The following is a 22654-nucleotide window of genomic DNA, read 5'->3' as shown; positions in this document are numbered from 1 at the left end:
ATGCTGGCAGCTGCCTTCGAAGTGGGACAGAGCACTGGGAGAGGTCCCAGGAGCATCTCCCGCTCCCTGAACCCTGGTGCACGGGTACAGCTCTCGGTCCCTTGCAGGTGGCACAGCTCACAAACACCTCGTGCACACCAAAGCACAGCCTCCTGAAGCCTGCGGGAAGAGAGCGGCCGGCAGGACCTCGTGATGGAGCTGGCCCAACCTGCCCAGGGCAAATCTGACTTCGGTGCTTTTTCCTCCCTCTCTCGAGAATTCGGCTGCTACGCGGTTACACACCACAAGCTGGAATCGAAAGTAACATTATTGTTAGCGAGTCTTTTTCTAAAGAACAAAGCCATCAGGTTTGTTCTGCGGCCAAGACGACCATAGGTTACCTTCCAGGCCTGCTCTGGAAGATGAAGATTAGCTCCCACAATCCCAATCCTCTGTCTGGACCACATTTTTAAAACCTTGACATTAAGTCAAATTTTAGAGAGAAATGCAAAAATGAGAGACCTACCAGTCATCCCACCAACTCCAGAGAGGGCTGTGTGCTTCGCTACTGTAATTAAATTTCAAAGAAAAGGAGCTGGAGAAAGTTTTTCCCAGCCCCCTGCTGAAAACTTGCCCCCAGACCCCTCAGCAGACAGAAAGTGCCTCTGTTGGCAAAAGCCAAGGACCGAGGGCCATCACTTCTCCCGGGAGGGAGCAACCCCCGCTTTGAGAAGCCCTCAGGCAGCACCAAACTTGCTGCTGCCGCCCCATGGGCATGCATGGGCAGCCAGGGACCCCTGGAGAGGACACCCACCTAGGCCATCTTCCACTGATCACATTACCAGGCTGAGTCACAGCACAAGGTGATATTCGAGACGAATAGCGAGGCCCAGAATAACTGTAATTAACTGTTCATTTGGTATCAACGGATCCACTCGTTTTGCTACGCGAGGATTCCTCCAGGTTTGTTTCCTCCACAACAGGATAAACTCCGGTGCTGGTACAGGATATCTGGTGTTTGTTTTAAAGCGCCGCTGTGCATCAGCTGCTTGTTTTGGACACAAAGGAAAATTAATCCCTTTTAAAGGTGTTTTTCTCCCCAGCTGATTTCCACCGCATTGTTTGGAGGACACACCTGAGGCACCTGCCTCCCCACACAATCCCCCCTGGAGCTGAAGCCACAGGGGCAAAGTTGAATCCCTTTTCTTACACAGGACCGCAGCAACGAGGGAATTTCAGGGAAGGTGAGCAATAAAATGCTATTTATGGTACCTAAATGCTCTGAATGCCAAACAAACTGATGCGGAAGCCATCCGGAACACCAAGCCATCCAAGCTCAGCCGCCCCAACCTCCCGGTATTGCTGGATTGCGGGCTGGATTTCCTTGCTGCACGGGAAAACTTCGCTGCTCCTACAGTCACAACCAAGCTAAACATCCATTCTGATGCCAGATAAGAGGCAAAACACCACTGGTGAGCAAAGTGACTACTAGATAGGAAAGTGGCATTAGTAAAAAGGAAGTACAGGTGAGGCTTTCTTTTTTCCACACAGATGCAGGAGACGTAGAGCTTCCCAAGTGCCTTTCCCACTCCTCTCCCACGTGTTCCTGAAATTCATTGCTGGGGAAGGTCAAATGGAAGTCCGCAAGGAAACGGAGTGAGTCCTGTCTTGAAAAATGACAGCTCTGTAGTCTCACTAGATAGAAATAAGAAAAAAAAGTACACATGGGGATGGACCAAAGGACTTGGGTGCTCTGAGGAAAATCTTACAATGAATTATTTTCTCCCAAAAATGGCCAATATGGGGCCTCTAGGATGCTGACAGTTTTGCCACCGCCTTCAATAAAAACAACAGGTCAGTAACAGACAGCAGTAGTAACTTCAGCACCTGGGAGATGCTCAGGTCCTCAAGCACAGCCAGGTTCTAGCATCACTGAGCACAGCCAGAAATGTGACTATTTACCACCCTTTCCTTACTTAAAATGGGAAATACCTCACATTCCACAGCAAATTTAACTGCCGCAAGCAGTAAAAGCATGGGGCTTAACAGTGCACCCGTTACGCTCCTCCATGTCGTGCAAGACCATATGTAAAACCAGCAAGAAACTTCAGCAAACAGAGCCCAGATTACAAGTTAGCCAGTTACCGTCTGTTTAAAAACACACGCACAAACACCGAGTTCAATTAATCTCGGGCTGTTAAAGAAAACCCATTTAGGGTGACCCATGGGTACAGCGTTCCCACAACAAACCCGATAAAGCAGGGATGTTTGCAGATACAGCCCTGACGCACGATAGCTGGCGCAGGCAAGCAGCGCTTCATGCTGAAAGCAAGAAGGGGGGAAAGAATGTTTTTGGATTTAAAAACCTTCCAAACAATAAAATACATTAAAATTTAATTATGTTCTAGTTAGAGAGGGTCACACTTCCCCTGATTTAACTGGCCTGGCAAAATCCTGTAATTGCCACTTCCATATGGAGTTGGAGGCTGCAAGAGAGCATTTACAGTGGTGTGTTAACAAGAGCTGAGGCACGGCTCAAAAGGACAACGTCGTTACTCTTTAAATACCAGGCCTAGACTTGGTGGAGCTATAGATTATTTTGTGCAGTAAAAGAGGAATTAGCTGATCCATTCCAAAATGCATTTATCATTAAAATAAAAATCTTCTGTCATTTTATTTAATAGCCTTAGTAAGAAATAATTGCAATGTCTGGTTGCTTTCAACAACATGTGGTTTTAATATTTTAATTGTTACAAACTGTTTAATAATGTTGAACAAAAGGCGTGTCCAATTATTGTGTTTATTAACTTTTCTTTTGAGGACTTGATAAATCATCTTACACATATACAGTGCTTCAGATACTGTAGTGTTAACTTACTAAATTTGAAAGTGGAAAATCAGCCAACAATGACTCGTTTTGGTGCAACTTAAATATTGTATTTGCGAGTGACAAGCATTATGTATCACTTCATTTAACAATCTAGTAGTTTGTGCATTTTTCTAATTATTACGCTGCTTTATCTGGCTAGGGAATTAAAATGCGGTGGGAATAATAAACCTCACAAAGCCTAACGGGCCACAGAGAGACATGATTCCACGGAAACTGTCAAAGTCATGGATTTTTTTCTGAAGGGGAACTATATTCCTGAAAACTCCTCAGCTCCCCGGGGTCTCCCACAACAGACTTAATGGTTTTCCCCACTTCGAGCCGGCTGGGACAGCACCCGGCAAGGCTTTTCCCGGGACCCGCCAACTCCCTTGGAAGCACCCGCCAGGGTGAGCCGCCTCCGCACGCCAGCTCTTGGGGCAGCCCACAAGGACGGCTGTCTCCGTACCAGTCACAGGTTTCCCCACGCAGGGACCGGATCCGACCCTCTGCTGCCCAAGAGTGGCCCCCCATCGCGGGTCCCCAGTGCTCGGACACACTCTGTATTTTGAGCAGAAGGCCTGAGACGCGTTTGGGCATCGCGCTGTTCCCAGGCCTATTTTGTTTACATTTGATTCAATCAAGTTGTGGCCTTTTGGCCTCTTTCCAAATTAACTTCTGGGTGACCTCCGCTGTGCCCTCTCCCAGCAGCAAGGCCTCCGAGAAACAGGCCATTAAACCTACAAACAAATATTGGATATATTGGTTGATCAAGCCAGCTTCAAACATAGCTATTTAACCCCCGGCACATGCTTTTGCAAACTAAGTATATTTTGTCTTCAGTCATTCACCCTTCTTTGCCTACTTCTTTTTAATTCCAACTAGAGCTCCGTGTTTTACTGCCTCATAAAACTTCAAAATTTTGTTCTCATCCTCCTGTAAACCCCGCAAAGAGCAGCACAGGGCCCGTTCGCACAGATCTCGCTGCAGGGCTGGGTCTTTACACCGAGCACATGAAGAAAGGCAGCAAGATCCTGCCCTGTGGAGCAGCCCTAACACTCTAAGAAATTGTGTGTTCCCCCTATTTCCAAGGAAATAAATCAAAGTTGGTTTCTCAGGGTCTGTGAAAGCATATTGCCTGGATTCCAATCCCCAAAGGGCTGTGTTTTTTTGTTTTTTTTTTTTTCTAAGAGCTTATATGGTAGTTAGATTTCTGGCTAGAGAATATGCAATATGATAAAAACACAGTCCCTATACAGGGCAATAAATTACAGATTGTTTGATGTGGAAACCAAAGAACTGTCAAACTCCAGTATATCTGAAATATTCTAAATGAGCCCTTAACTCCAGTGTCTGGAAATGTACAATATGTTTCCAGACCCTTCAATCTTGTAAAGGCCCATCTCCCCCACTTAATTTTCCTTTTATGGATTTTATTCTTCATTTTTAGTGGACTTTTTCCCCTCCTCTTTCAAAACTGTGCTCTTCCTCTTTGAGATAGTCCTATGATAAACAACAGGAATTATCTAACTGTAGAAAGGAATCAGAAGTGGGCCCAAGCTTAATCTTTAGGAATGCTGTTTTTTCACAGACTTTGTATGGGATGTCACCTCCTCGCTTCATCTGCCCACTCGCAGAACAGGGACAGCTACTGCTCCAGCTCACTGGGCTGCTTTGCAGGTAAGTGCAGTAAGGACAGGGGAAAACATCTCAGTGCAAATGGTGTCAGAGCCCTGCAAGCACCCCAGGGGGTGCACAAGCAAGCTGAGGACAGAGAGAGAGAAAAAGGAGATCCAAGAGCATCACACCGGCTGATCCAGTACTTGCAGTCTCCATCGCAGCTGCGTGCTTGCATCAGCATCACCCAGGTCCACTCTCCCAAGCCTTTCTTGGTAGGAGGTCACTGACGGAGCAGAGCACCCAAGACATGGGACATGAGGCACGATGGCTCCCACCTCCACACATATCTGTTAGAACTTGAAGTCATCCCCATCTGTCAGCCATCCCGGTGGCGAGGGGAAACTTGAGTGACCAGAGGAAATAACTCATTTGCACACTGCTTTTTGCCTAGGGTTGCTGTCAAGTCACAAAAAAACTGAGCAAGACCTTGTGCTGACGATGAATAACCTCTCACTTCCAATATAGTTTCATGTGTGGGATGAGTGAAAACCCTTCTAGCCAGAAGCAGACCCCATCCACTCTGGGAAATAAAAGTTAGGAACCAATTCCAACTCATTTTCCTGAAGGCGACCCTTGGCCTCCCAGCTGAGATAACAATGCTAATATTTATGGATGGGCTATTCGTGCCTCTGGCCACAGAGCAAAAATAACTCAAATCACAACTTGGTAGACATCTAACAGAACTGAAAAGGAATCTTTGCTTCCAATACAGCAATAACAAACCATCTCGCCCACCAATGCAAAAAAAAATAGCACCACCCACAGTCACACATGCACACGAAAAAAAAGTGGTCTGGATTTTTGGTGTGATGAGTAGGCACCAGTAATTGTGACTCATCCAGAAAGAACTGACCTGAGACAACACACCACTCAGACAGCCATGCTTCATTCATTTATTTATCTTAGCTTGATAAAAGATGCTTAGACCAAGCTAAAACAATCTGGCAAACTTTTTGACTTCCCTTTCTCTGTGGGTTAAGTTTTCTGTACTCTTTTCAGTCACTGTGCGTTTGGTTCTAATGCACAAGTAACATTCCCAAACTGGAAAAGTTTGAAGAGAATTTCTCATATATGCATACACTTACACAGATTCAGTTTGAGAAGATAAGAACTACTGAGCAAGCATTATTTCCTCCCTCATACAACGTATTTGCCAAACTCAAGCAAACTTGAAAATTTGGTGTACTGATGAAAGAACACACATTTTTCAGCAGCATGAGCAGCCTGAAGTAAACTGAAGCCAAAGCACCAGCAAGTTGCAGACATTGGCAAAAATCCACAAGAAAATGTGGAACTCTAACATAAATTGCACCAACTAGCATGGTTCCTGAGTCTACCCTACTACCTGTAGTAGGGTAGATGCCTACTACCTACTACCCTACTACTATGAATGAAAACTGACCTGCATCTCCAACACAAAAAAACGGGGAGGATTTCATTAAGTTGTGCTAGACAAACAATATACTGGTAGTCACATGGGAAACCAGTTTAGAACTCTGAGCAATACAAGAACTCTTTTTTTTCCAAAAAGACTGAATGTTTGCAAAACCTCAGAAACCACTGTCCATCGCGTTTGGTAGATACGGAGTTTTTCACCCTTCCCGAGCCTAGGAGTGCACACTGTTTCCCAGATCTGAAGCCAACACCTGAAAAACAACTGTAATTCATCCAGAGTTGCTCCTTCCACATTTCCTACTCTTTAGCATCCGAGATGTGTTCCAGATGTGAAGCAGATCACAAAACTTCAGTAGGCCAAGAAAAGAAGTGTGATGGTGAGCTCTGCCACCCAAAATCCCTAATTTAAGTAACATCCACAGTTACTTTACCGGTATATAAGCTGCTTACCGTTGATCCTCAGCTTGAATAGCTAGGTTCATAACTAACTTCCACAAGTCACTTTACATTTCCTCCTGATTTTATTCTCAATTCCCCTCCTTCTCAAACATAACTTTACAGGAGGGGTTGATTTTTTCAAACTCTTACAGTTTATGCCATCGAAAGCAAAACAACCCATCTGCTCCCTGCAATGCTACAACTTTCCAGTCTGATACTGCGAACAAGGGAGAGAGCTGTAAAAGACCACGACTGAGCTGACCATGTTCACCCACTTACCCCTATTCTCAGAGCAGGAGCTGACACAGACAGGATGCTGCTGTAAACAGCTGCGTTCAGCCAAGTTCTGTTTACCCAGGGTCCCTCGTTCCACGAAGCTTAGCTCCTCAGCAGCCTGAACTGTTCAGCGAAGACCTAACTTGACCCAATCTGGCAGCCAGCATTTCACAACCACTTTATGTCAGCAGTTTCAAGTGCGCTAATAACCATGTTTTGTTCGGTGCGACTTTCTCACTGCGAACGGCAAAATATCATTATCACCTGCAGGTTGAAGCCTGCCCTCTACCCCATTTAATAGGGAGCTGATTACGCTATTCTCTCCCCCCCCCCCCCCCCTTTAATAATTACAGGCTGTGGGCAGATGGCACAGCTTTTCCATGCAGGAAGGCAGAGCAGGCTGCGCTGCCATCGCCTGTTCCGCTCGCTGGGGTGCTCCCGGGGTCCCGGTGGCCCCAGTGCTCCCAGCCAGCGGCCAGTGACGTGTGCCTGCCCCGCGGGGCTTCGGCCAGGAGCTGCTATCACAACAGCCCCTGGCAGCCGCGGGAGCAGGAAAGCAGAGGTTAGCAGAAAAGTCGCTAAGCCAGCAATTTCGGGCAGATCAGCCCTCGCAGCCCACCAGGCGGGGTGCAGCTGGGCTTTACCATGGGAAGCTGCCGCTCCTGAAAGCATCGTGCTGGAGCAAACCTGGACAAGATCCCCACCAGTAGAAGCTCTCTTGAGGGAGACTGGGCAGCTCAGCCATGTTAAAGACAGCACTATGGCCCGAGTATTTTCCCAGCAAGACCCCAATGCTCTATGTTCCCAGAGAGTACAGAGGTCCAAAGCTGCCAGCCTACTAGAAAACAACCCCTCTGAGAGTTACACAGTGACAGAGAGCAGAGTCCAGAGCCAGACCCCAGCCCAGCTGGGGGACAAAGGCAGGGCTGGCTCGAGTCAATACTGTGGGAGAGCTCTGGGAGGTTAAACCCTCTCCCTGCAGCAGTCACACTGTGTGAAAGGCAGTTTCCTTCACATAGCTCACAGCCATTGCCAACTGAACGCAGCACAGGGGTGTCACTTAATCCCTTGGCAGCAGTGGGGCTTCACAGACTTAACCTGGCCTGGCATGATGGGTAGAGACAAGATACTGCTTGTCCTTGCAACGATGCCAGGTCTGAGACCGTGGGAAGGAAGCTCCCTGCCTGGCAGAGAGGGTCTCATCCAGCTCTGCCACATCCCCATTAAACAGTAACTTGCTTCGACCGTGATTAGGAGCGGACATCCAAGGACATAGAGCAAACTAACAACTGACCCTCCATTCCAGCCATGAGCAAAGCCAAAGAGGACTTCAGCAAGAGCTGATGTCAGACACGTGCCACATTGACCCACACCAGCACCTTGTGCTTGTGGATATCACAGCAGCACCATCTTCCCACTGTACCGGGGATGAGCACCCACCAGAAGCGCACCACAAGGACGCATCCAGTACCTGAGAACAGGCTGAGCCCAAAGGGCCGCACCATGCATGCCCTGGGGCTCCTGTTTTGCCCATGGGCTTGAACCAGGACCTGCCATGCATGCCTGGTACCAAGCCGGGCCGAAGCAGCACCTGCTCTCCACCCAGCTGCTGAAAACAGAGCCGCCCGGGGTTGTCTGGCTGAGCCCGAAGAAAGTGTGGGGGAGGCCAGACTGATTTGGAAACCACCCACTCTGGAGTCATCCCCTGCTGGCACGCCTGCAACAAACCTGGTTGATGTGTTTCAGCTTGTCAATAATCTGGCTGATCACTGGCTCGGGACTTTTCATCTTCACCTCGTGGTTGCCAGGGTGAGCTTTTGCTCCGTTCCTTGTGATTTGGGGGCTGTATCTGTGGAATGAGAGAATGTGGAAAGTATCTGTGAGAAGAGAGGAGACCACAATGTGACGGGCTAACACGAGAGATCTTTAAAGTTCAGTACAAACAAAAGTATTCCCAAGATAAGTACCAGCCCTTTCCAAAATGGAGAGAATAAAACAGTTAATAACGACACAGAAAAGGCAGAAGATTCCCATATATATTTCTGCTCTGCCTTTGCAAAGCAGCGAGATGATGTACTTGATCACTTGAGGACAATGAAGTCCTTTCCAGTCCATTAGTAACCAAGGAAGACGTTAAACAATATACAACAGGGATAAATATTTTCACATAACTTGCACCCAAGAGTCCTAAAAAAGCTGGCTGAGAAATTCTGGCTTGCTCATGTTTGTTTAAAATAAATCTTGGCAGACCACAGAGACTCCAGTACAAGAGTGGTAGTGTGCCCACAGCCAAAAAAAAATGAGTGGGACGACCCAGTTAACTGCAAGCTGATTAGTATAACATCAACCCCTTGCAAAATAATGACTATCACTGATGTGTGATTTCAATAATAAAGAATTAAAGCATCAGAATATAATTAACGCTGTCAACATTGCTAATGGAAAATAGGTGTTGTCAAACAAACCTGATTTCAGTCTTTGATGAGATCCAGCCTTGGGGATCAAAGTAACAGCTTCAACAGAACATACCTTGACTTTGGTGCGGTGCTGGACTCTGCACCACACGATATCCTGATTTACACGGGTACCACCATGTCGGTACAGCATGCATAAAGCAAATTAAGAGCTGCCTGAGACCACCAGAGACAGCCTCCATAGGCACCCTCCCCAAGCAGCTTGCAGGGATGCTGTGCAGAGGAGGGTGGCCAAGCCAGCTCTCAGTTTTTTTCATCAGCAACTAGGAAAGCAGTGTAAATACACTGCTGCCAAATCTAGGGAATGGCAAAGTTTATCAGAGTGAGGAGAAGGGAGAAAGACAGGGATCACAGCATACTTTGCTTTGGAGGAAAGCACTCCTGCGCCTGGTACCTGGGTAACAGCTTGTGTCACTCGGGACATGAGACAAGCGTGTCTGCACCAACCTCAAACTGGGCTTCGGGACCCCAGTAAGTGGCTGTTACCACTTACTGCTCACAGCCAGGGCAGCAGCACACTGGTGCCTTCCTGAGCTGCGGGTTGTTTGTGTTCACTGCAGCCCCAATTACTGGCCCCGGTACTGTAAAAACACAAAACAAGCCCTCATCTCCAAGAGCTGACAGCCCAAGCACACGCTGCCAAAACCCGGCACAGCCTACGAAAGCAAGATTTCTCAGATAACACCGAGCATCAGTCTGCTTTACTGTATGTTTTTTTTTCCGGTGCCGTGGGTAAACTTGATGAGTATTCCTTTCTGTGCCTCATCTCCTGCATGTCGCATCCGTACCCAGCTCCCAGCACCAGCCCCGGCGACTGCGCCCCATCTGCCAGCTCCCCTTCCCCTCCCCACTACACGGTCCTTTGAGATGACAGGCAGCCCATCTCCCACAGGCTTTGTGGAGGAAGCGGGACATCAGCAGGGATTAAATTGAGGGGAGGGAGACAGGAGGGGTGGTGGGGCCAGCTCAGGGAGAACGCTCTGCTGGGGGAGAAAGCGATAGGCACAAGGTTCTTCATCCATAACAGCTGTTGGGGTACGCAGAAGGCTTTGGGGGGGTTGGCTGCACTTGAACTCTTAATTAACAACGAGAATCAGACATCCAGGGATATAAAGCCTACTCCAGCCTGAAACATTCACATCATTCCAAAATACAGCGCCGAGGTTGATTTCCGCTCTGAGGCTTTTCCAGAGCACGAGTTACCCCTACGCGAGCGCTCAGCGCCCCAGCTGCGCCCCGCAGCACCGCGCACCCCCCGTGCACCAGGGCGCTGTTCCAGCAAGCACAAAATACAGCTACACCCGAGGCGTAAGAGCTCCCGGTTCAGGAAAGCGCTTACGCGTGCTATCAGAGGTTCGTCCTAGGCTGAAAGCGAAGTGGTTTGTAGAACGGGGGCCGAAGCAAGGCAAGGCTTGGCCACCGGATTGAAGCAAGCCACGGGCAGGCGAAGCCTGGCTCCCTGCAGCTCGGCCGGCGGTGGGAGCGTGGGCTCAGAGCACCATCTCGTGAGGAGACAGCGCTGCCGCAAGCACACATCGGCCCCGCTCTGCAAATACTTGCGCACTTCAACCTTTTGCAGGGGAATAAGGCACTGGAAGCAACGAAGCGTCAAACCTGCTGCTTATTTGTCACAGAGTCACCTAACGCTGCCGTGCCAGGCTGACAAATACATCTGGCGACCGACCACAAACGTCTACAGAAGCGTGTGGCTTCTTAGATGCCAAAGAAATTTCTGTTTTTGGTGTTGCTGCGAATTTAATTCAAAAACAGTGACAGAACTTTAAAGCACATTGCTGAAAAGTCTCCTGTGGTTTAACCGTTTTAACTAGTAGGATAAATCTCCCACAGGTTTTAGCAAGAGCAGAACCATGCCCTGTTTGGTGCATGCCTAAATTATTACAGTCTCTCTCCTAAGCCGTTTTACAAAGAAACTTAATAGCCTGGTTTTGAGTGGGCGAAACCCCTTCTGAAATCCAGGCAACAACTGCCAGAAAGGATTTCTGTAGCCTACACAATGTCACATCGGAGGGAGGAACACAGCTACGGCAGGTCAAGGTAACATGTCCAAAGACAGGACATGTTCTGGAGAAGGCGGAGACCCCTATGCATCCTCGGAGTCACGAGGACATCAGAGCTCACTCCCCAAGGAACAAGCCTGGGGGAGAAGGAAGCAAACCTCAAAGTGCTTGCAGAAGGAACTCTACCTAACACAGTCCTACCGGGAAAGCAGAGTGACTTTGCCTGCTGTTTCTCACCTGGCAAGGTACAAGGGGGCACAATAGGCCCCAGATGAACCCGTTACCTCATTGCACATAATTTGAAGCAGCACAGCAGCGGGCTCTGCAAACTGCACATACTGGGACTGAATCACAAAGCAGCAGATGCACAGGGACATGCTACACCGAAGAGCCAGAGACAAGCTCCTGCATGGCTTGGGTGCTTTAGGACACACTGCATTCACGCTGCCAAGCCGAGACCTTGAGTGAGAGGTGGATATCAGCTCCCCCTTGTCAGAAAGCGGCATGGGCTGGCACACATTCAGGCACGTGGGATGCAGCCAAACCAAGGGTTAAAGACTTTGAAATGTAGCTTCAGCGAGGGATGAACATTCCTGAGATGCCAGAAAAACTTGAAAAGGCAGCTGGCACCCCTCTCTGCAGCCTGGGCCAAGCAGCCAGGCCTCTAAGGACTAACGTGGCATAGAGATGCCTTTGGAGACCCCACAGAGCTGGACAACGAGGGGGTCCCAGCACAACCCACACAGAGGAAAAACCACAGCTCTCCTGCATCCCACCAAGTCACTAAAAGGCAGGTGGGCTCACAGGGTTTGCAAAGCAACAGCATCACCTTCCTCCCATGCTCCCCAGCCACGGCTCAGGTAAGAAGAGATCCGAGCCACTTTCGGCATATGCCAGTAAGACAGCCCCTTCTGCAGGGTGCTAGTGCCACTCCACCAAACCCACCACACACCTCTACCAGCGACACCGGCACTGAACAGCAAACGCACAGTGGTTGAAGTCCACCCCATGGTCATGGGGGTCCCTGAACTGAAGGGATATCAGTGTTGCAATATGAGCATGGTCTGGCTTCCACTTCATAAGCAAAGCCCAAAATACTTTTCCTTTTTGATGTGCCTCAATGTCAGTCAGCAGCATTTCCTTGCCTGGGCTCTCTGGGCATGGGTTCTTGCTGGGGTCATGGTAGTCTACAAAGACAAATGCCACGTAGCCCTCACTAGAAACAACTTAAAAGACGAGCACCTGATGAAAACACTGATGATCTGAGGTTTTCTGTGGGGGTAGCACAGCTATAGACCCTTCACCCTCTTCATCCACCAACTGTAAATGCCAAAGTATGAAGTCACATTAAGGGATTTTCTTCTCCCTTTCTCCCCACCATCCACAAACATCTCCAGTGAATGTTTGGCCATTCCAGTCCAAATGCAAATCTTTCCAGGCTTTTGATTCAGAGCAATGAAGACAAGATGACAAATGCTATTTAAAAATATGGCAATAAATGTAAAATGTGTGTTCATCCTACTTGGCCATACTAGGCTTAGAGATGAGTTACTGCAACGCCTGACACATGATTTAGAGAAAGTAATCCTTTAAGTCAAACAAAGAATTACACCTTTTAGAAAAAGGAAAGTAAGTTTTTCATTCAAGTAACAAATAATTTATGCTTGCCTTCCAGTTGTAAAGTATTTATTCAAATACAGCTGCACAATTTAAAGAGCATGGTATCCTTTGCAGACTCGTTCTGTACTATCTCTGCTCACTGAAACATACTTGTTTTGAGGGAGCGGATGGGGGACAAACACAGCACAGGCTGCTACAAGACAGGGCTACCATGTAAGAAAAGAAGTTTCATGTCACAGGACTTCATGGCTGAGCTTGAGAGCAGTTTTTCCAACACCTGCAGTCCCCAAAAGCTGCTCTGTGTTTCATGACAACTTGCTACTCAGCCTTGAGGGGGTGGCCCAGAGATTCACGACTATTAGCACAACGGTGTGAGTGCACCCTTTTAGATGTTTAAAAATGGAGTCCCGATCATACAGCCACTGGTCTGCTCAGTCCTGGAGAGGTGTACATCTGTCAAAGATTAATTTTTACTTTTTTTTAAACCATTAAAGCCTTTGAAGTGGAAAACATTAAGTAAGGCTTTTATTTGAATAAAACACCTTCCCACACACACTCCCATTGCTTTTGGCTGCAAAGACTTCTACACACAACTCCCTAGCTCCCCTTTCACAGTCAGATAGCATTAAAAATGGTAACACCCTTCCTTTCAGAGGAAAAAGGAGAGACTTTCAACTGGAATGGACTGGAGCTTGTTTGGACTCAAATTGGCCAAATTCTGCCTCTTTTGAGACCAGGAAACTGTAAAAAAGGGCAAGGAAGGATTAAGCAAAAAAGGTAGATGTTCTCTCACCACCAAAGAAATAATCCAGGCATCCCAGCAGCCTCACCGGCCTCTCCAAACCTGCACCAACTCACAGCTGCTTTTATTTTCACTGCCCTTCTGGCTACAGATCAACTTCAGCATTGCAGAATAAGTTCACACAGCCTGGCAACACTGGGTCCTTATCACATAAGAGGCAAGAAGAGCCAAAATGCTGGAAGAGCTGCTTCCGACCCTCACATTGCACCCTACAACCGGGGAGCAAGTCCTGGAGGAGTCCACAAGCCTCCAAGAAGAGGTGATAACTTTTTTCCCCTGATGGCTTCCTCTCTGAGGAGAGAATGTGTCCACCCCAGCTGTCCCTTTTCACTCAGGGTACATGGTCCCAACGTCCCTTGACCAAACGCAGGCGCTGGCTGTACGGGGGTGCAGGCAGCAGGAGAAAGGTGAGGTGCGTGGTTCTCAGGTGCCTTCCCAGCTTGCAATGTGCTACAGCAAGCACTTGCAGTCATTGCAGAGTTCACAGTGCCCCAGCCAATTTACACCACCAGCGGCTCTGAGAAAGTTTCTTCAAAAGCAACCAGGAGGATACAATGCTCTCAGCGGGGAGCATTTGGACCTAAGTAAAAAAGACATTTTCTGCTGCATTCCCAAATATCAGCTTCCTCGCAGCCTGGTCTCCCTACCGTGAGAGCCCTCCAAAAGCCTGCTGTATTAGTTCCTTGCCAAAGAGAAATGCTGCCTCTTCCAAACCATCCTATATCATGCACTGCAGCCAGTAAGTGTGCAACAGATGTTAGTTTTTATTAAATGTGAAGTCTCCAGTAAGAAAAGCAAATACTGTAATATTCATAGCAAAACAATGGGAGTTTAAAGTGTAAAAGGACAGCCTGAAGACTCCCCTCCGTTCTTACATCAGTTCAGTAAAGTTCAAGACAAATAGATTTTGGAAGAATTGGTTAAACCTGAGACCAAGCAGCAGGCTTAATATAGGAAGATTCATGATCCTCATTTCTGCTATACTCTGGAAACAATTATGGCCACTCAATAACCGACTGAATTTGCCTACTATCCTTTCATTATAGCTTACATTTGCTACAAAGCTGTGTTTTATGTGCTTGAAAAGTTATACAGCCTCCCTCTTTGGGGACTCCATTGTATCAGATATTTTGCAGCACTGCCAGAAATAACCAAGCCCTTCATGAGCTAAAGGGTTATTGCTGGCATGGAATTTCCTTTGTTCCAATTACAGAATCTCATTTTTCTCCCTTGCTTCCAATTGTGCTTTCATTGTTTATGATTTGTATGATTAAAACAAACCACAGTATGTTGGCAAAAACAGGGAAATCTGAGACTTCTAGCTTGAAGAAAAGAATCTGGCAAGGTGCTAAAAATATATTAATTTGGAATTGGTATAAAGAGAACAAGAGTTATGTGGATAATTTAGATTAATGTACAAGTTTGTCTTGAACAATTTAGAAATGGCAATATCTAACAGTAATACTTAATGTACTTACAAGTTTTGCAGCGGGCAAATGTTGCCGTCATTCTATTCATAACAGCTTGAAAGGAATATAGTACTGTAAGCGGATTATTAAACTGAGAATCTAGATTTTAATAGACTTTTAGTATTAAATGCTGCAAAAGCCTGATGCTATATATAAGGTTCAAATCACCTCTGAGATTTAGATGCCTAACTCCCACAGAAACTGAGACGAGTTCAATATCTCAACACCCACTTGACTTCAGTTAAAGTATTTACACAAGCTAATTATTCAGACAGGACTTCTGTGATAGGAATCATCCTCTGTTTTTAGTCTGCATTGTATGGAGAAAGGGATAAGAGAAGCTGGACAACATATTCCCTCATTTGCCTGTTTCCCATCCATACAGCTAGCTGTCCGACACACGTGCTGACACAAAGCCTCCTGGCAATTGAGCACACCAGATTTGTTATTTTTGAGCGCTGCATACAAACCAGCAGCCCCACACTATTAGGACGCAGATGCAGTCCGGCACAGTCCCAGCTCTCACTCCCACCCACCCGCCCCGGCCCCCAGCTCACTTTGCAGCTGGCAACCCTCACATGGGCAGGCAGAGCAAGGATCCAGCAGAAGTTTTGCTTTGGAGTATCAGTTTGTCTCCAGTTCAGCAAAAATCCAGCTCACCAGCATGAGGCAGAAGGACAGGGCAAGGAGACAAACGGAAGCAAGGAAGGGACTGACAACAACCCTGGCTTAGGCAGGCTTAAGCTATTGCACACCCACCCTGTCTGTACATCCAGCCCTCTGCTATCTCAGAGAAGTGCCTGACAGTTAATTGAGCCCTGAAAAATTGCAGAGAGGTGCACAGGGATGAGGAGGTTCAGAGGAAGATCCAGCAGGTCCAGCCACCAGCTACCACAAACATCAAAGCACTACAACCCCTCACAAGTTCTTGACAAGGGGTGGAGTGTGCCACCTGCAGCTTTTGCTGTGAACATTTGTGGCTTCTCGTAAAAGCATAGGACATTTTTGCACACTTGGAAAAGGTTGAAAAGCAACAATTTGATGCCTTTTCTTTTCCCTTCCTACTTCGGTTTATGTTCTTCAACCACACAGCAACAGCACAGCAAAAGACACCGGTGCTGCTTAGTACGTGACCATAGAAATCTGTTGTCCTTGTACAGTCACCAGCATTTGCAAGATATTTCTGACAGGTCAAAGCACCGTGTCTTAAACACACACAAGAGAATGTTAGCAAAGATCAAACCCCAGGAAGGAGAACAAATTCTTGCTACTAAATGGTCCAACAAGGAGAACTACATGAGGTGGACAAAGGACCACACTGTAAAACAAAGTGTGGAATGAATCATTTTTTTAAAATGCTAAAATATACAAAGCAGGGTGAGTGATGCTGAGCCATCAGCAGAGCACATTGCACATCATCCCTGCTGCAAGACACATTGTGGAAAGCCCTCTGCCAAGCAGGTCCTCAGAGCTCTCAACTTCATGGGGGTTACTAGGGACTGCACCATGCAGGTGGGATGCACCAGAGCCAAGGTTGAGACAAGAACGTAGCCCAGATACAGTCTTGCTCACAGTTTGCTGTATGATGAGAAAAGCACTGCTGGCTGCAGTGCCTCAGAGTCCCAAATGCAAGTGCTGTGGTCAATCAGGGCAGAGAGAGTTAAGGGCAAGGAGGAAACCGAGAATGGTTCAAGGCTCAAAATGGGAAATGAGATGCAGTGAAAAAGCCTTGAGCACATCCGTTCCAGGACACGGTCACTCTCTGCCAGTAACAGCACTGGGATAAAAAGGACAGAGTAAACACTGATTCAGAAAAAAACACAGGAGTAGCAGCTCAGGTTAAGTGCAAGGAATGAGCATCTCTCCTGTCAGCGTCCTCCAAAGCCAGTATCCAATAAAGCAACATGGAAACATGACGACATAGAGTATATTTTATATGTATAAATCCTAGAAAAATCAGCCCCCTGTTCGGCAGCAGTAACACATAGGGGACAAACTACAATGTCACCTTCCTGAAATTAACACAAGGGATTCAAAAACACCAAGTTTCTTGTAAAAAGCAGCAAGCTGGAATTTGAATGACCGACAATTGCATATTAGTCCAGCAGGAGGACTACTGTATCTCTGCCAGAAGCTCAAGCATATAACAGGCATTCTCAGAGCAGTTTAAGAAACATCTATGTAATGAACAGTTGCTTGGCTCCCTCTTGGGGAAAAGGCTGAAAAAACTGGTGGTTTGGGGTACTCAAACACTGTTACCTTGAATGCACCTTTTTTTCAGGAATCCTCTCACACTTTCTGAAAAAGATACACGCTGGGAAGTCCGAACACCTGAAGCTCTCGGTTTTGACCATTTTGGTTCCATATGAAGCAGCACAATTGGCTTTAGATATGATTTAATTACGTTTCTTTCAACTTGAAACACATTTTGCAAATGAAGCCTTAGTTCAGCTTTATTTAGCTGAGTTTTATCCTGTAGTTTCATCAGCAGAAACACCGCCACATATGACAGGCTTTAGTAGCTTATGGAGAAGAGACGGTCACCCTGGGAAGCATTACAGGTGCACATGCTAAAAATACATGGCAAGAAAGACTTAAAAATAAGTGGCAGGGAAGTCTAGGAATTTAAGGGGCAACAGCTATTTCCATTTTGTGCGTCTATTTGCCCTCCCTACCAAACATCCTGCCTTTGCAGGGGTGCTCAAATTTCTTCCTCCATGCAAGCAGCACTTTTGTGCCCAGCCAGCAAGTTTTCCTACCCAGGGCAGCTGTGCTCCCTCCATGGCACAGGAAGGGGATGGGGGTTTTCACACTCATCTCACAGAAAAAACATTTTCTGACTGCAAAGGAGCTGTTACTATTTATTTCATAGGAGCTGGGAGAGGTGGCTACATCTGCATGATAAATGGGAGCAGGGGGAAGGAGGAGAGGGGTGGAAAGGCAGTGTCTTCAAGAAGAGCAGACGATGTCATCCTCGACGTAATAGCCAGGCAGCTGAGGGCTGAAAACACGGTAACCCCTTTGTGTACGTATACTTTATCTTCTCCTTGCCTTGCCCCATCTGCATGCTGTGGCACCTATGTGATCTGCCGTATCATGCCACAAATGCCACAGCTTGGTGGCAGAAGATCTAGGGTGACATCTCTGCCTTTGACAGTCTACCGGTATTCTCAGCAAAAAGCTAAGACAGGCTATCGTCTAAAACCCTTTTTTAATCTGCAAATAACTTTGAGCTTACATTTGTGGGAGGATGTGAACTCACCATTTTTCCACTGCTGCTGCTTCACCCAGCAGTGATTTCAGCAATGCCTGGAGCAGGGCCCTGGCAAACTTCTGTAAGCAGATATCTCACCGTAGGTCCCCCCCCCCCCCCGCAAAACCGCAGTGTTTGTGGTACTGTTTTGAGATTATTTTTTTTAAATTAACAACCAGTGAGGCAATATTGAAATTTTTTCCCCTCCAGTTGTACTTCTCTTAGGAAAAGGAGCTCAAGATTTCCCAGAAATAGGTACAGATAGAGGACACATTTTTCCTTAGGCAAAGTAGAAAGTAGGTACATTTTATTAAAGTGTGTGATGTTAGATGCTTGAGTAATTTTTTAAAAATACATATTGACGCTATTTTGGTCCCTTCAGTATTTCAGGTCAGTATTGCAAGTGCAGGCTAATTACCACCGGAGGTTACTGATCAAGAAGTCATAATTAGTATTTCAACATTTCACAACTTCCTGAATTTATTTCTATTTCTCCCCTTATGCAAACTACTTAATAGCAAAGGATGCTTTGCAAAGTAGGGTTATTAGAGGAGATTTATGTATAATTATAAAAAACACTTCCAAGTTCTATTTCCACATTCTTTAACACTCCTAAGGGGCATTTTTTGCAAGGGAATGCTCCATTTCTATTAACACTTCTTTTCTCTTTATGCTATTAATCCTGTTCTTGCCTGCCTTCATTCACCTTACCATTACCACCAGGACACTCTCAAAACCCTCTGCACATGCCCCTCTGCACACCTACTGCTGCTCCAGAGGAGCCACCCTAGTGCCCAGGTGCACCCTCCCAGGGAGCAGCGCTGTGCTGAGCTGCTGCTTCTCCCCTTTCTCCAGCTCACTGCTACCCACCCACCACAAAAATTAAAAAAAAATAAAATAAAAAATGCTTGCAGCTACAGGGTTTTCACAGCAGAGCACGGAAAGCTCAGTGGAGGGCGGCACACGACCACTTCTCCCCTTCACGTGAGCTTTGCTCATCGACCTGAGCTGCAGCACAAGTGGACACCAGTTCTGTAAAAGGTTTAAGGGAATGAGCAACGTCCTGGCCAGAGACCTCTCCCGCACCTGGTTAACTAAAGATGAGCGGTGCTGGGGAAAGGGAGGGGAAGGGAGACATGATTCACCTCTCCACGACTTCTTGTCCGTTCCAGCAAAGAGTGTCGTTCTGAACAGCGGAGCTGTGGGTGCAGATGTATTCCGGCAAGCTGCTGTAAAAATTGCTGTGAGACTTCAGCTTCATAATGAGCTCCCTGGAAGAAAGGGGAAAAAAATGATTCCCAGTCAAAGGAAGAAAAGAAGATCACGGTGGCAGATCAGAGCAGACACTCTCAGCACAGACGGGTAACGATGGGTTTCATGCTGCATTCTCACAGATGCGTGATTTATAGACACATGCCAAGCTGGCTGCGGGATCACAGTCGGCATTCAAAGGGGCAGGTTACACTCAGGGACACAGTTCTGCCCCAGGAAGGCAGGACTGGGGGAGCAGGAGCCCGCAGAACCACAGATCCGGCTGCACCCATGTCACGGGCTGACACAGGGCTCTGAGAGCAGCCAGAAACGGGGCAGGGGCTGCAGGCATGGGATGCGCTGGTCCTCCCAGCCCAGGTCTGCCCCTTGCAAAGGAAAGGGGCACTTGGCAGCTTTCACCAGGAAACACCAGCGGTAAATGTTGCAAAGAGCACAAAAACATGAATAGCAGGGACTGGAGGAAGTAAGACTTGGCCTCACCATCTCCTGGCTACAGCTCAGTACTTTTCCCCCCTTGGCAACGGGTTATTTCTCAGCATCCTTCCTCCCCGGGAGCGATGAGGAGGGATCAGCACCTTGGCTGGGAGCACTCCTGGGGGGGTCCCCTCTGTGGTGGGACCCCCACGCTCCGTGGTGCCGGCCAGCAGTGACAGGCAGAGCAAACTTGGAAGAAACGCAGAGCTGCTCTCGAGGGGTGGCTGCAGGCTGGGGGGGCAGGAGGGACCAGGCTCCCTCCATCCCTCTCCCATTTCCCCGAGCAGGGATTTGCTGGGGTTCCCGGACGCTTGGGGTCTCTTCTCCAGACCAAGCTCCCGGCTGCCAGCTGGGGGCAGACGAAACAAGGAAAAGCAGCCCCAGAGCCAGGGAAGGCAGCCTGCTCGCTAGCTCTCGGTTTTTGCTGTCCAGGCTGTGTTCCTGCCCGGATCAGAGCGACACGGCCGTGCAAGGCAGAGCTCGCAGCACACGGAGGCAACCCAAGTCCTCCCCAGGCCCACCACGGCACGGCCTGCCAGCGCACTGCAAGCGCCAACCCGTCTGTCCCTAGCCGCGCCGATAGCCAAGGGTTTGGCTGGAGGGTCCAAAGCCTCTCCAAAGGGTTGCCAGTTCAGCCTACAACCTCCCCGCGCACATCTCAGGGGTGCTTTGGACGAGCACCTCCTACAGTCACATCTTGCGCTGTGCTTACCGTGTGGAGGGAGGTCCAACCTCTTGCCAAGCAAAGCGAAGCAAGCCCTGGGTCTTCAGTTCGCCCCCAGCTCCTCACCTCCTCCCCGGCACAGCCCTGCTCCCCGTCCCACAGACCCCACAGCAGCAGCAGGGAGAACGGACAGAAGGAAACCTTCCTGCTGACCACAGCTCCCAGGCAGGGCTCCCTCAACGAGGGCAGAGAGGAAAAAGGAGAAACTCCTCCATATCTGCAGGTATGAGCTCATGTAAGTTGTTGCAGCAGATTTCATTAGCCTGCACGGTCCTCAGACGACATCCCCGGCAGCGCCTGGGCTGCGTAACCCTCCGACATGTCGAGACAAGGGAGGAATGCAAGCCCTAGTGCTATCTCATGGGAACCGTATCAGGAATGTGGCCCTGTTGCTCTGTAAAGGAAAGTCTATCCAAGTTAGTCCATCCCCAGCTCCAAAAAGGGCTGAATCTGCCCTTTTCTCTTCTGCAGAGATTTTTTTCATATTCGAGATAGCAGTAAAAGCACAGCACGCTTCCTGGTGCACTTGTCAGGTCCATAGGGGATGCACGGGGGGGCTGCTTCCCCTACCACACCAGCATGAGCCCACTGAATTACAGCTTCTTTTTACAGAGTGCAGCCCTGCAGGAAGGAAGCACAGGCTGCAAAGCCAGGAGTGGCGGCACCTGCTTCGCTTTAAAAATATTCAGCAAAAGGCTGTTAACATTCCTGAAGTACTGTAAAAGACTGCACAGAAATAAAGGGAAATAGGCCCCACAGCCTACACGCTGTTTCACGCAATGATTTAATCTAGAGCTACCATTTATACTTATAACTGTACCTGTGAGCATATTTGGCACTATAGCAATGCCCAAGAAACCCAGACATGGCATTTTGTGTATGAACCTCAGTGCCGTGCCTGGCGCATTGCACAGAAGCAAAACAAAGATGAAAAGCAGGGGGCAGTTTTATAAGTTAAAAAAAAAATAACATCAGCGTAGATGCATTAGGTGAGAAAACACAGGTGTAGACACCTTGCTGTGCTTCACAGTCAGTCCCAGGGCAACTCTGATGTTCAGAGTCAAAACCAGCTGCAATCAGTAAGGGAAAAAAGGGGCTCTTCCATCTCCCTCCATGGGGCCACCCCACAGGGAAACTGCCCCTGCACCCCATCACGCTGGCACCGTGTTCAGCTCGAGCACTCTCACCTCCTCCTGCTCGACAGAGTTTCCTCTGGCTCTATGTGAGTCACCTTCAGGACTTTCTTGTCAATAAAGAGGTCTTCAGGGTAATTAGCTGATCGATACTGCCTCTGCTGAGCGTGGCCACACAACCGGCTAATCTGGAAAACACAAACACAGCAGCATGAGGAAATTTCATGGCCAGAAAAACTGCAGGAAGACAGCTAAGATGCACAATGCCACCTGCACAACAGCTCTTTAAATATAGGAGTGAGGAACCCATATGCTGCTGCCCACCTCCACCAACCCCAAAGTGCCCGAATTGCTCTCATAGCAGATTTAGGACCTTAAGTTACTTTTCACTTCAGTCACCATGTGCAAGCTAGTTTCCGGGACAAACTTTACAGTGAGATAGTTCGCAGAGAACACACCGATGCACTTTTCTCCCTGCAAGTATGAACCCACTTGTTTCTGACTGAAGCCTTTTAAAGACATGACACATCTCACCTTGGAAGGTGAAGTGGCCTGTCCCGAGAGAGATGGGGGTGTCTGGGGACAGTCCTGCACCACACCCTCGCCAGGGATGCACACACCAAGGCACAGGCTGAGCACCCCCATCCTGCTGAGCCCTGCTTTGCAGATCAGGATGATGGTCAGTCCGCTCCCTCCCATTTATACACCAGTGTCTGAAAGCAAACTGTTGCCCTAAGGATGCAAACCAGCTCTTGTACGAACACCCCTTCTGCGGAAGGGA

General features: G+C 48.1%; 1 protein-coding gene across 4 annotated transcripts in view; it reads right to left on the bottom strand.

Moving 5' to 3' along the window:
- Positions 1-22654, bottom strand: part of GPC3 (glypican 3) — a 149247-nt gene that overhangs the window by 39639 nt on the left and 86954 nt on the right. For all 4 annotated transcript variants that reach the window (XM_080553709.1, XM_080553710.1, XM_080553711.1 and 1 more), the window contains exons 4-6: positions 21928-22061; positions 19416-19541; positions 8363-8483 (exon numbers count right to left, since the gene is read on the bottom strand). In XM_080553709.1, the coding sequence (XP_080409835.1) occupies positions 8363-8483; positions 19416-19541; positions 21928-22061 (381 nt within the window). The remainder of the gene's footprint in view (positions 1-8362; positions 8484-19415; positions 19542-21927; positions 22062-22654) is intronic.

This window comes from Anser brachyrhynchus (genome assembly GCF_964034855.1).
Source record: "Anser brachyrhynchus genome assembly, chromosome: 13".
In the NCBI taxonomy this organism is placed as follows: Eukaryota; Metazoa; Chordata; class Aves; order Anseriformes; family Anatidae; genus Anser; species Anser brachyrhynchus.
Note: the sequence above shows the minus strand (reverse complement) of the source record. Positions and strands in the feature narration are given on the sequence as shown.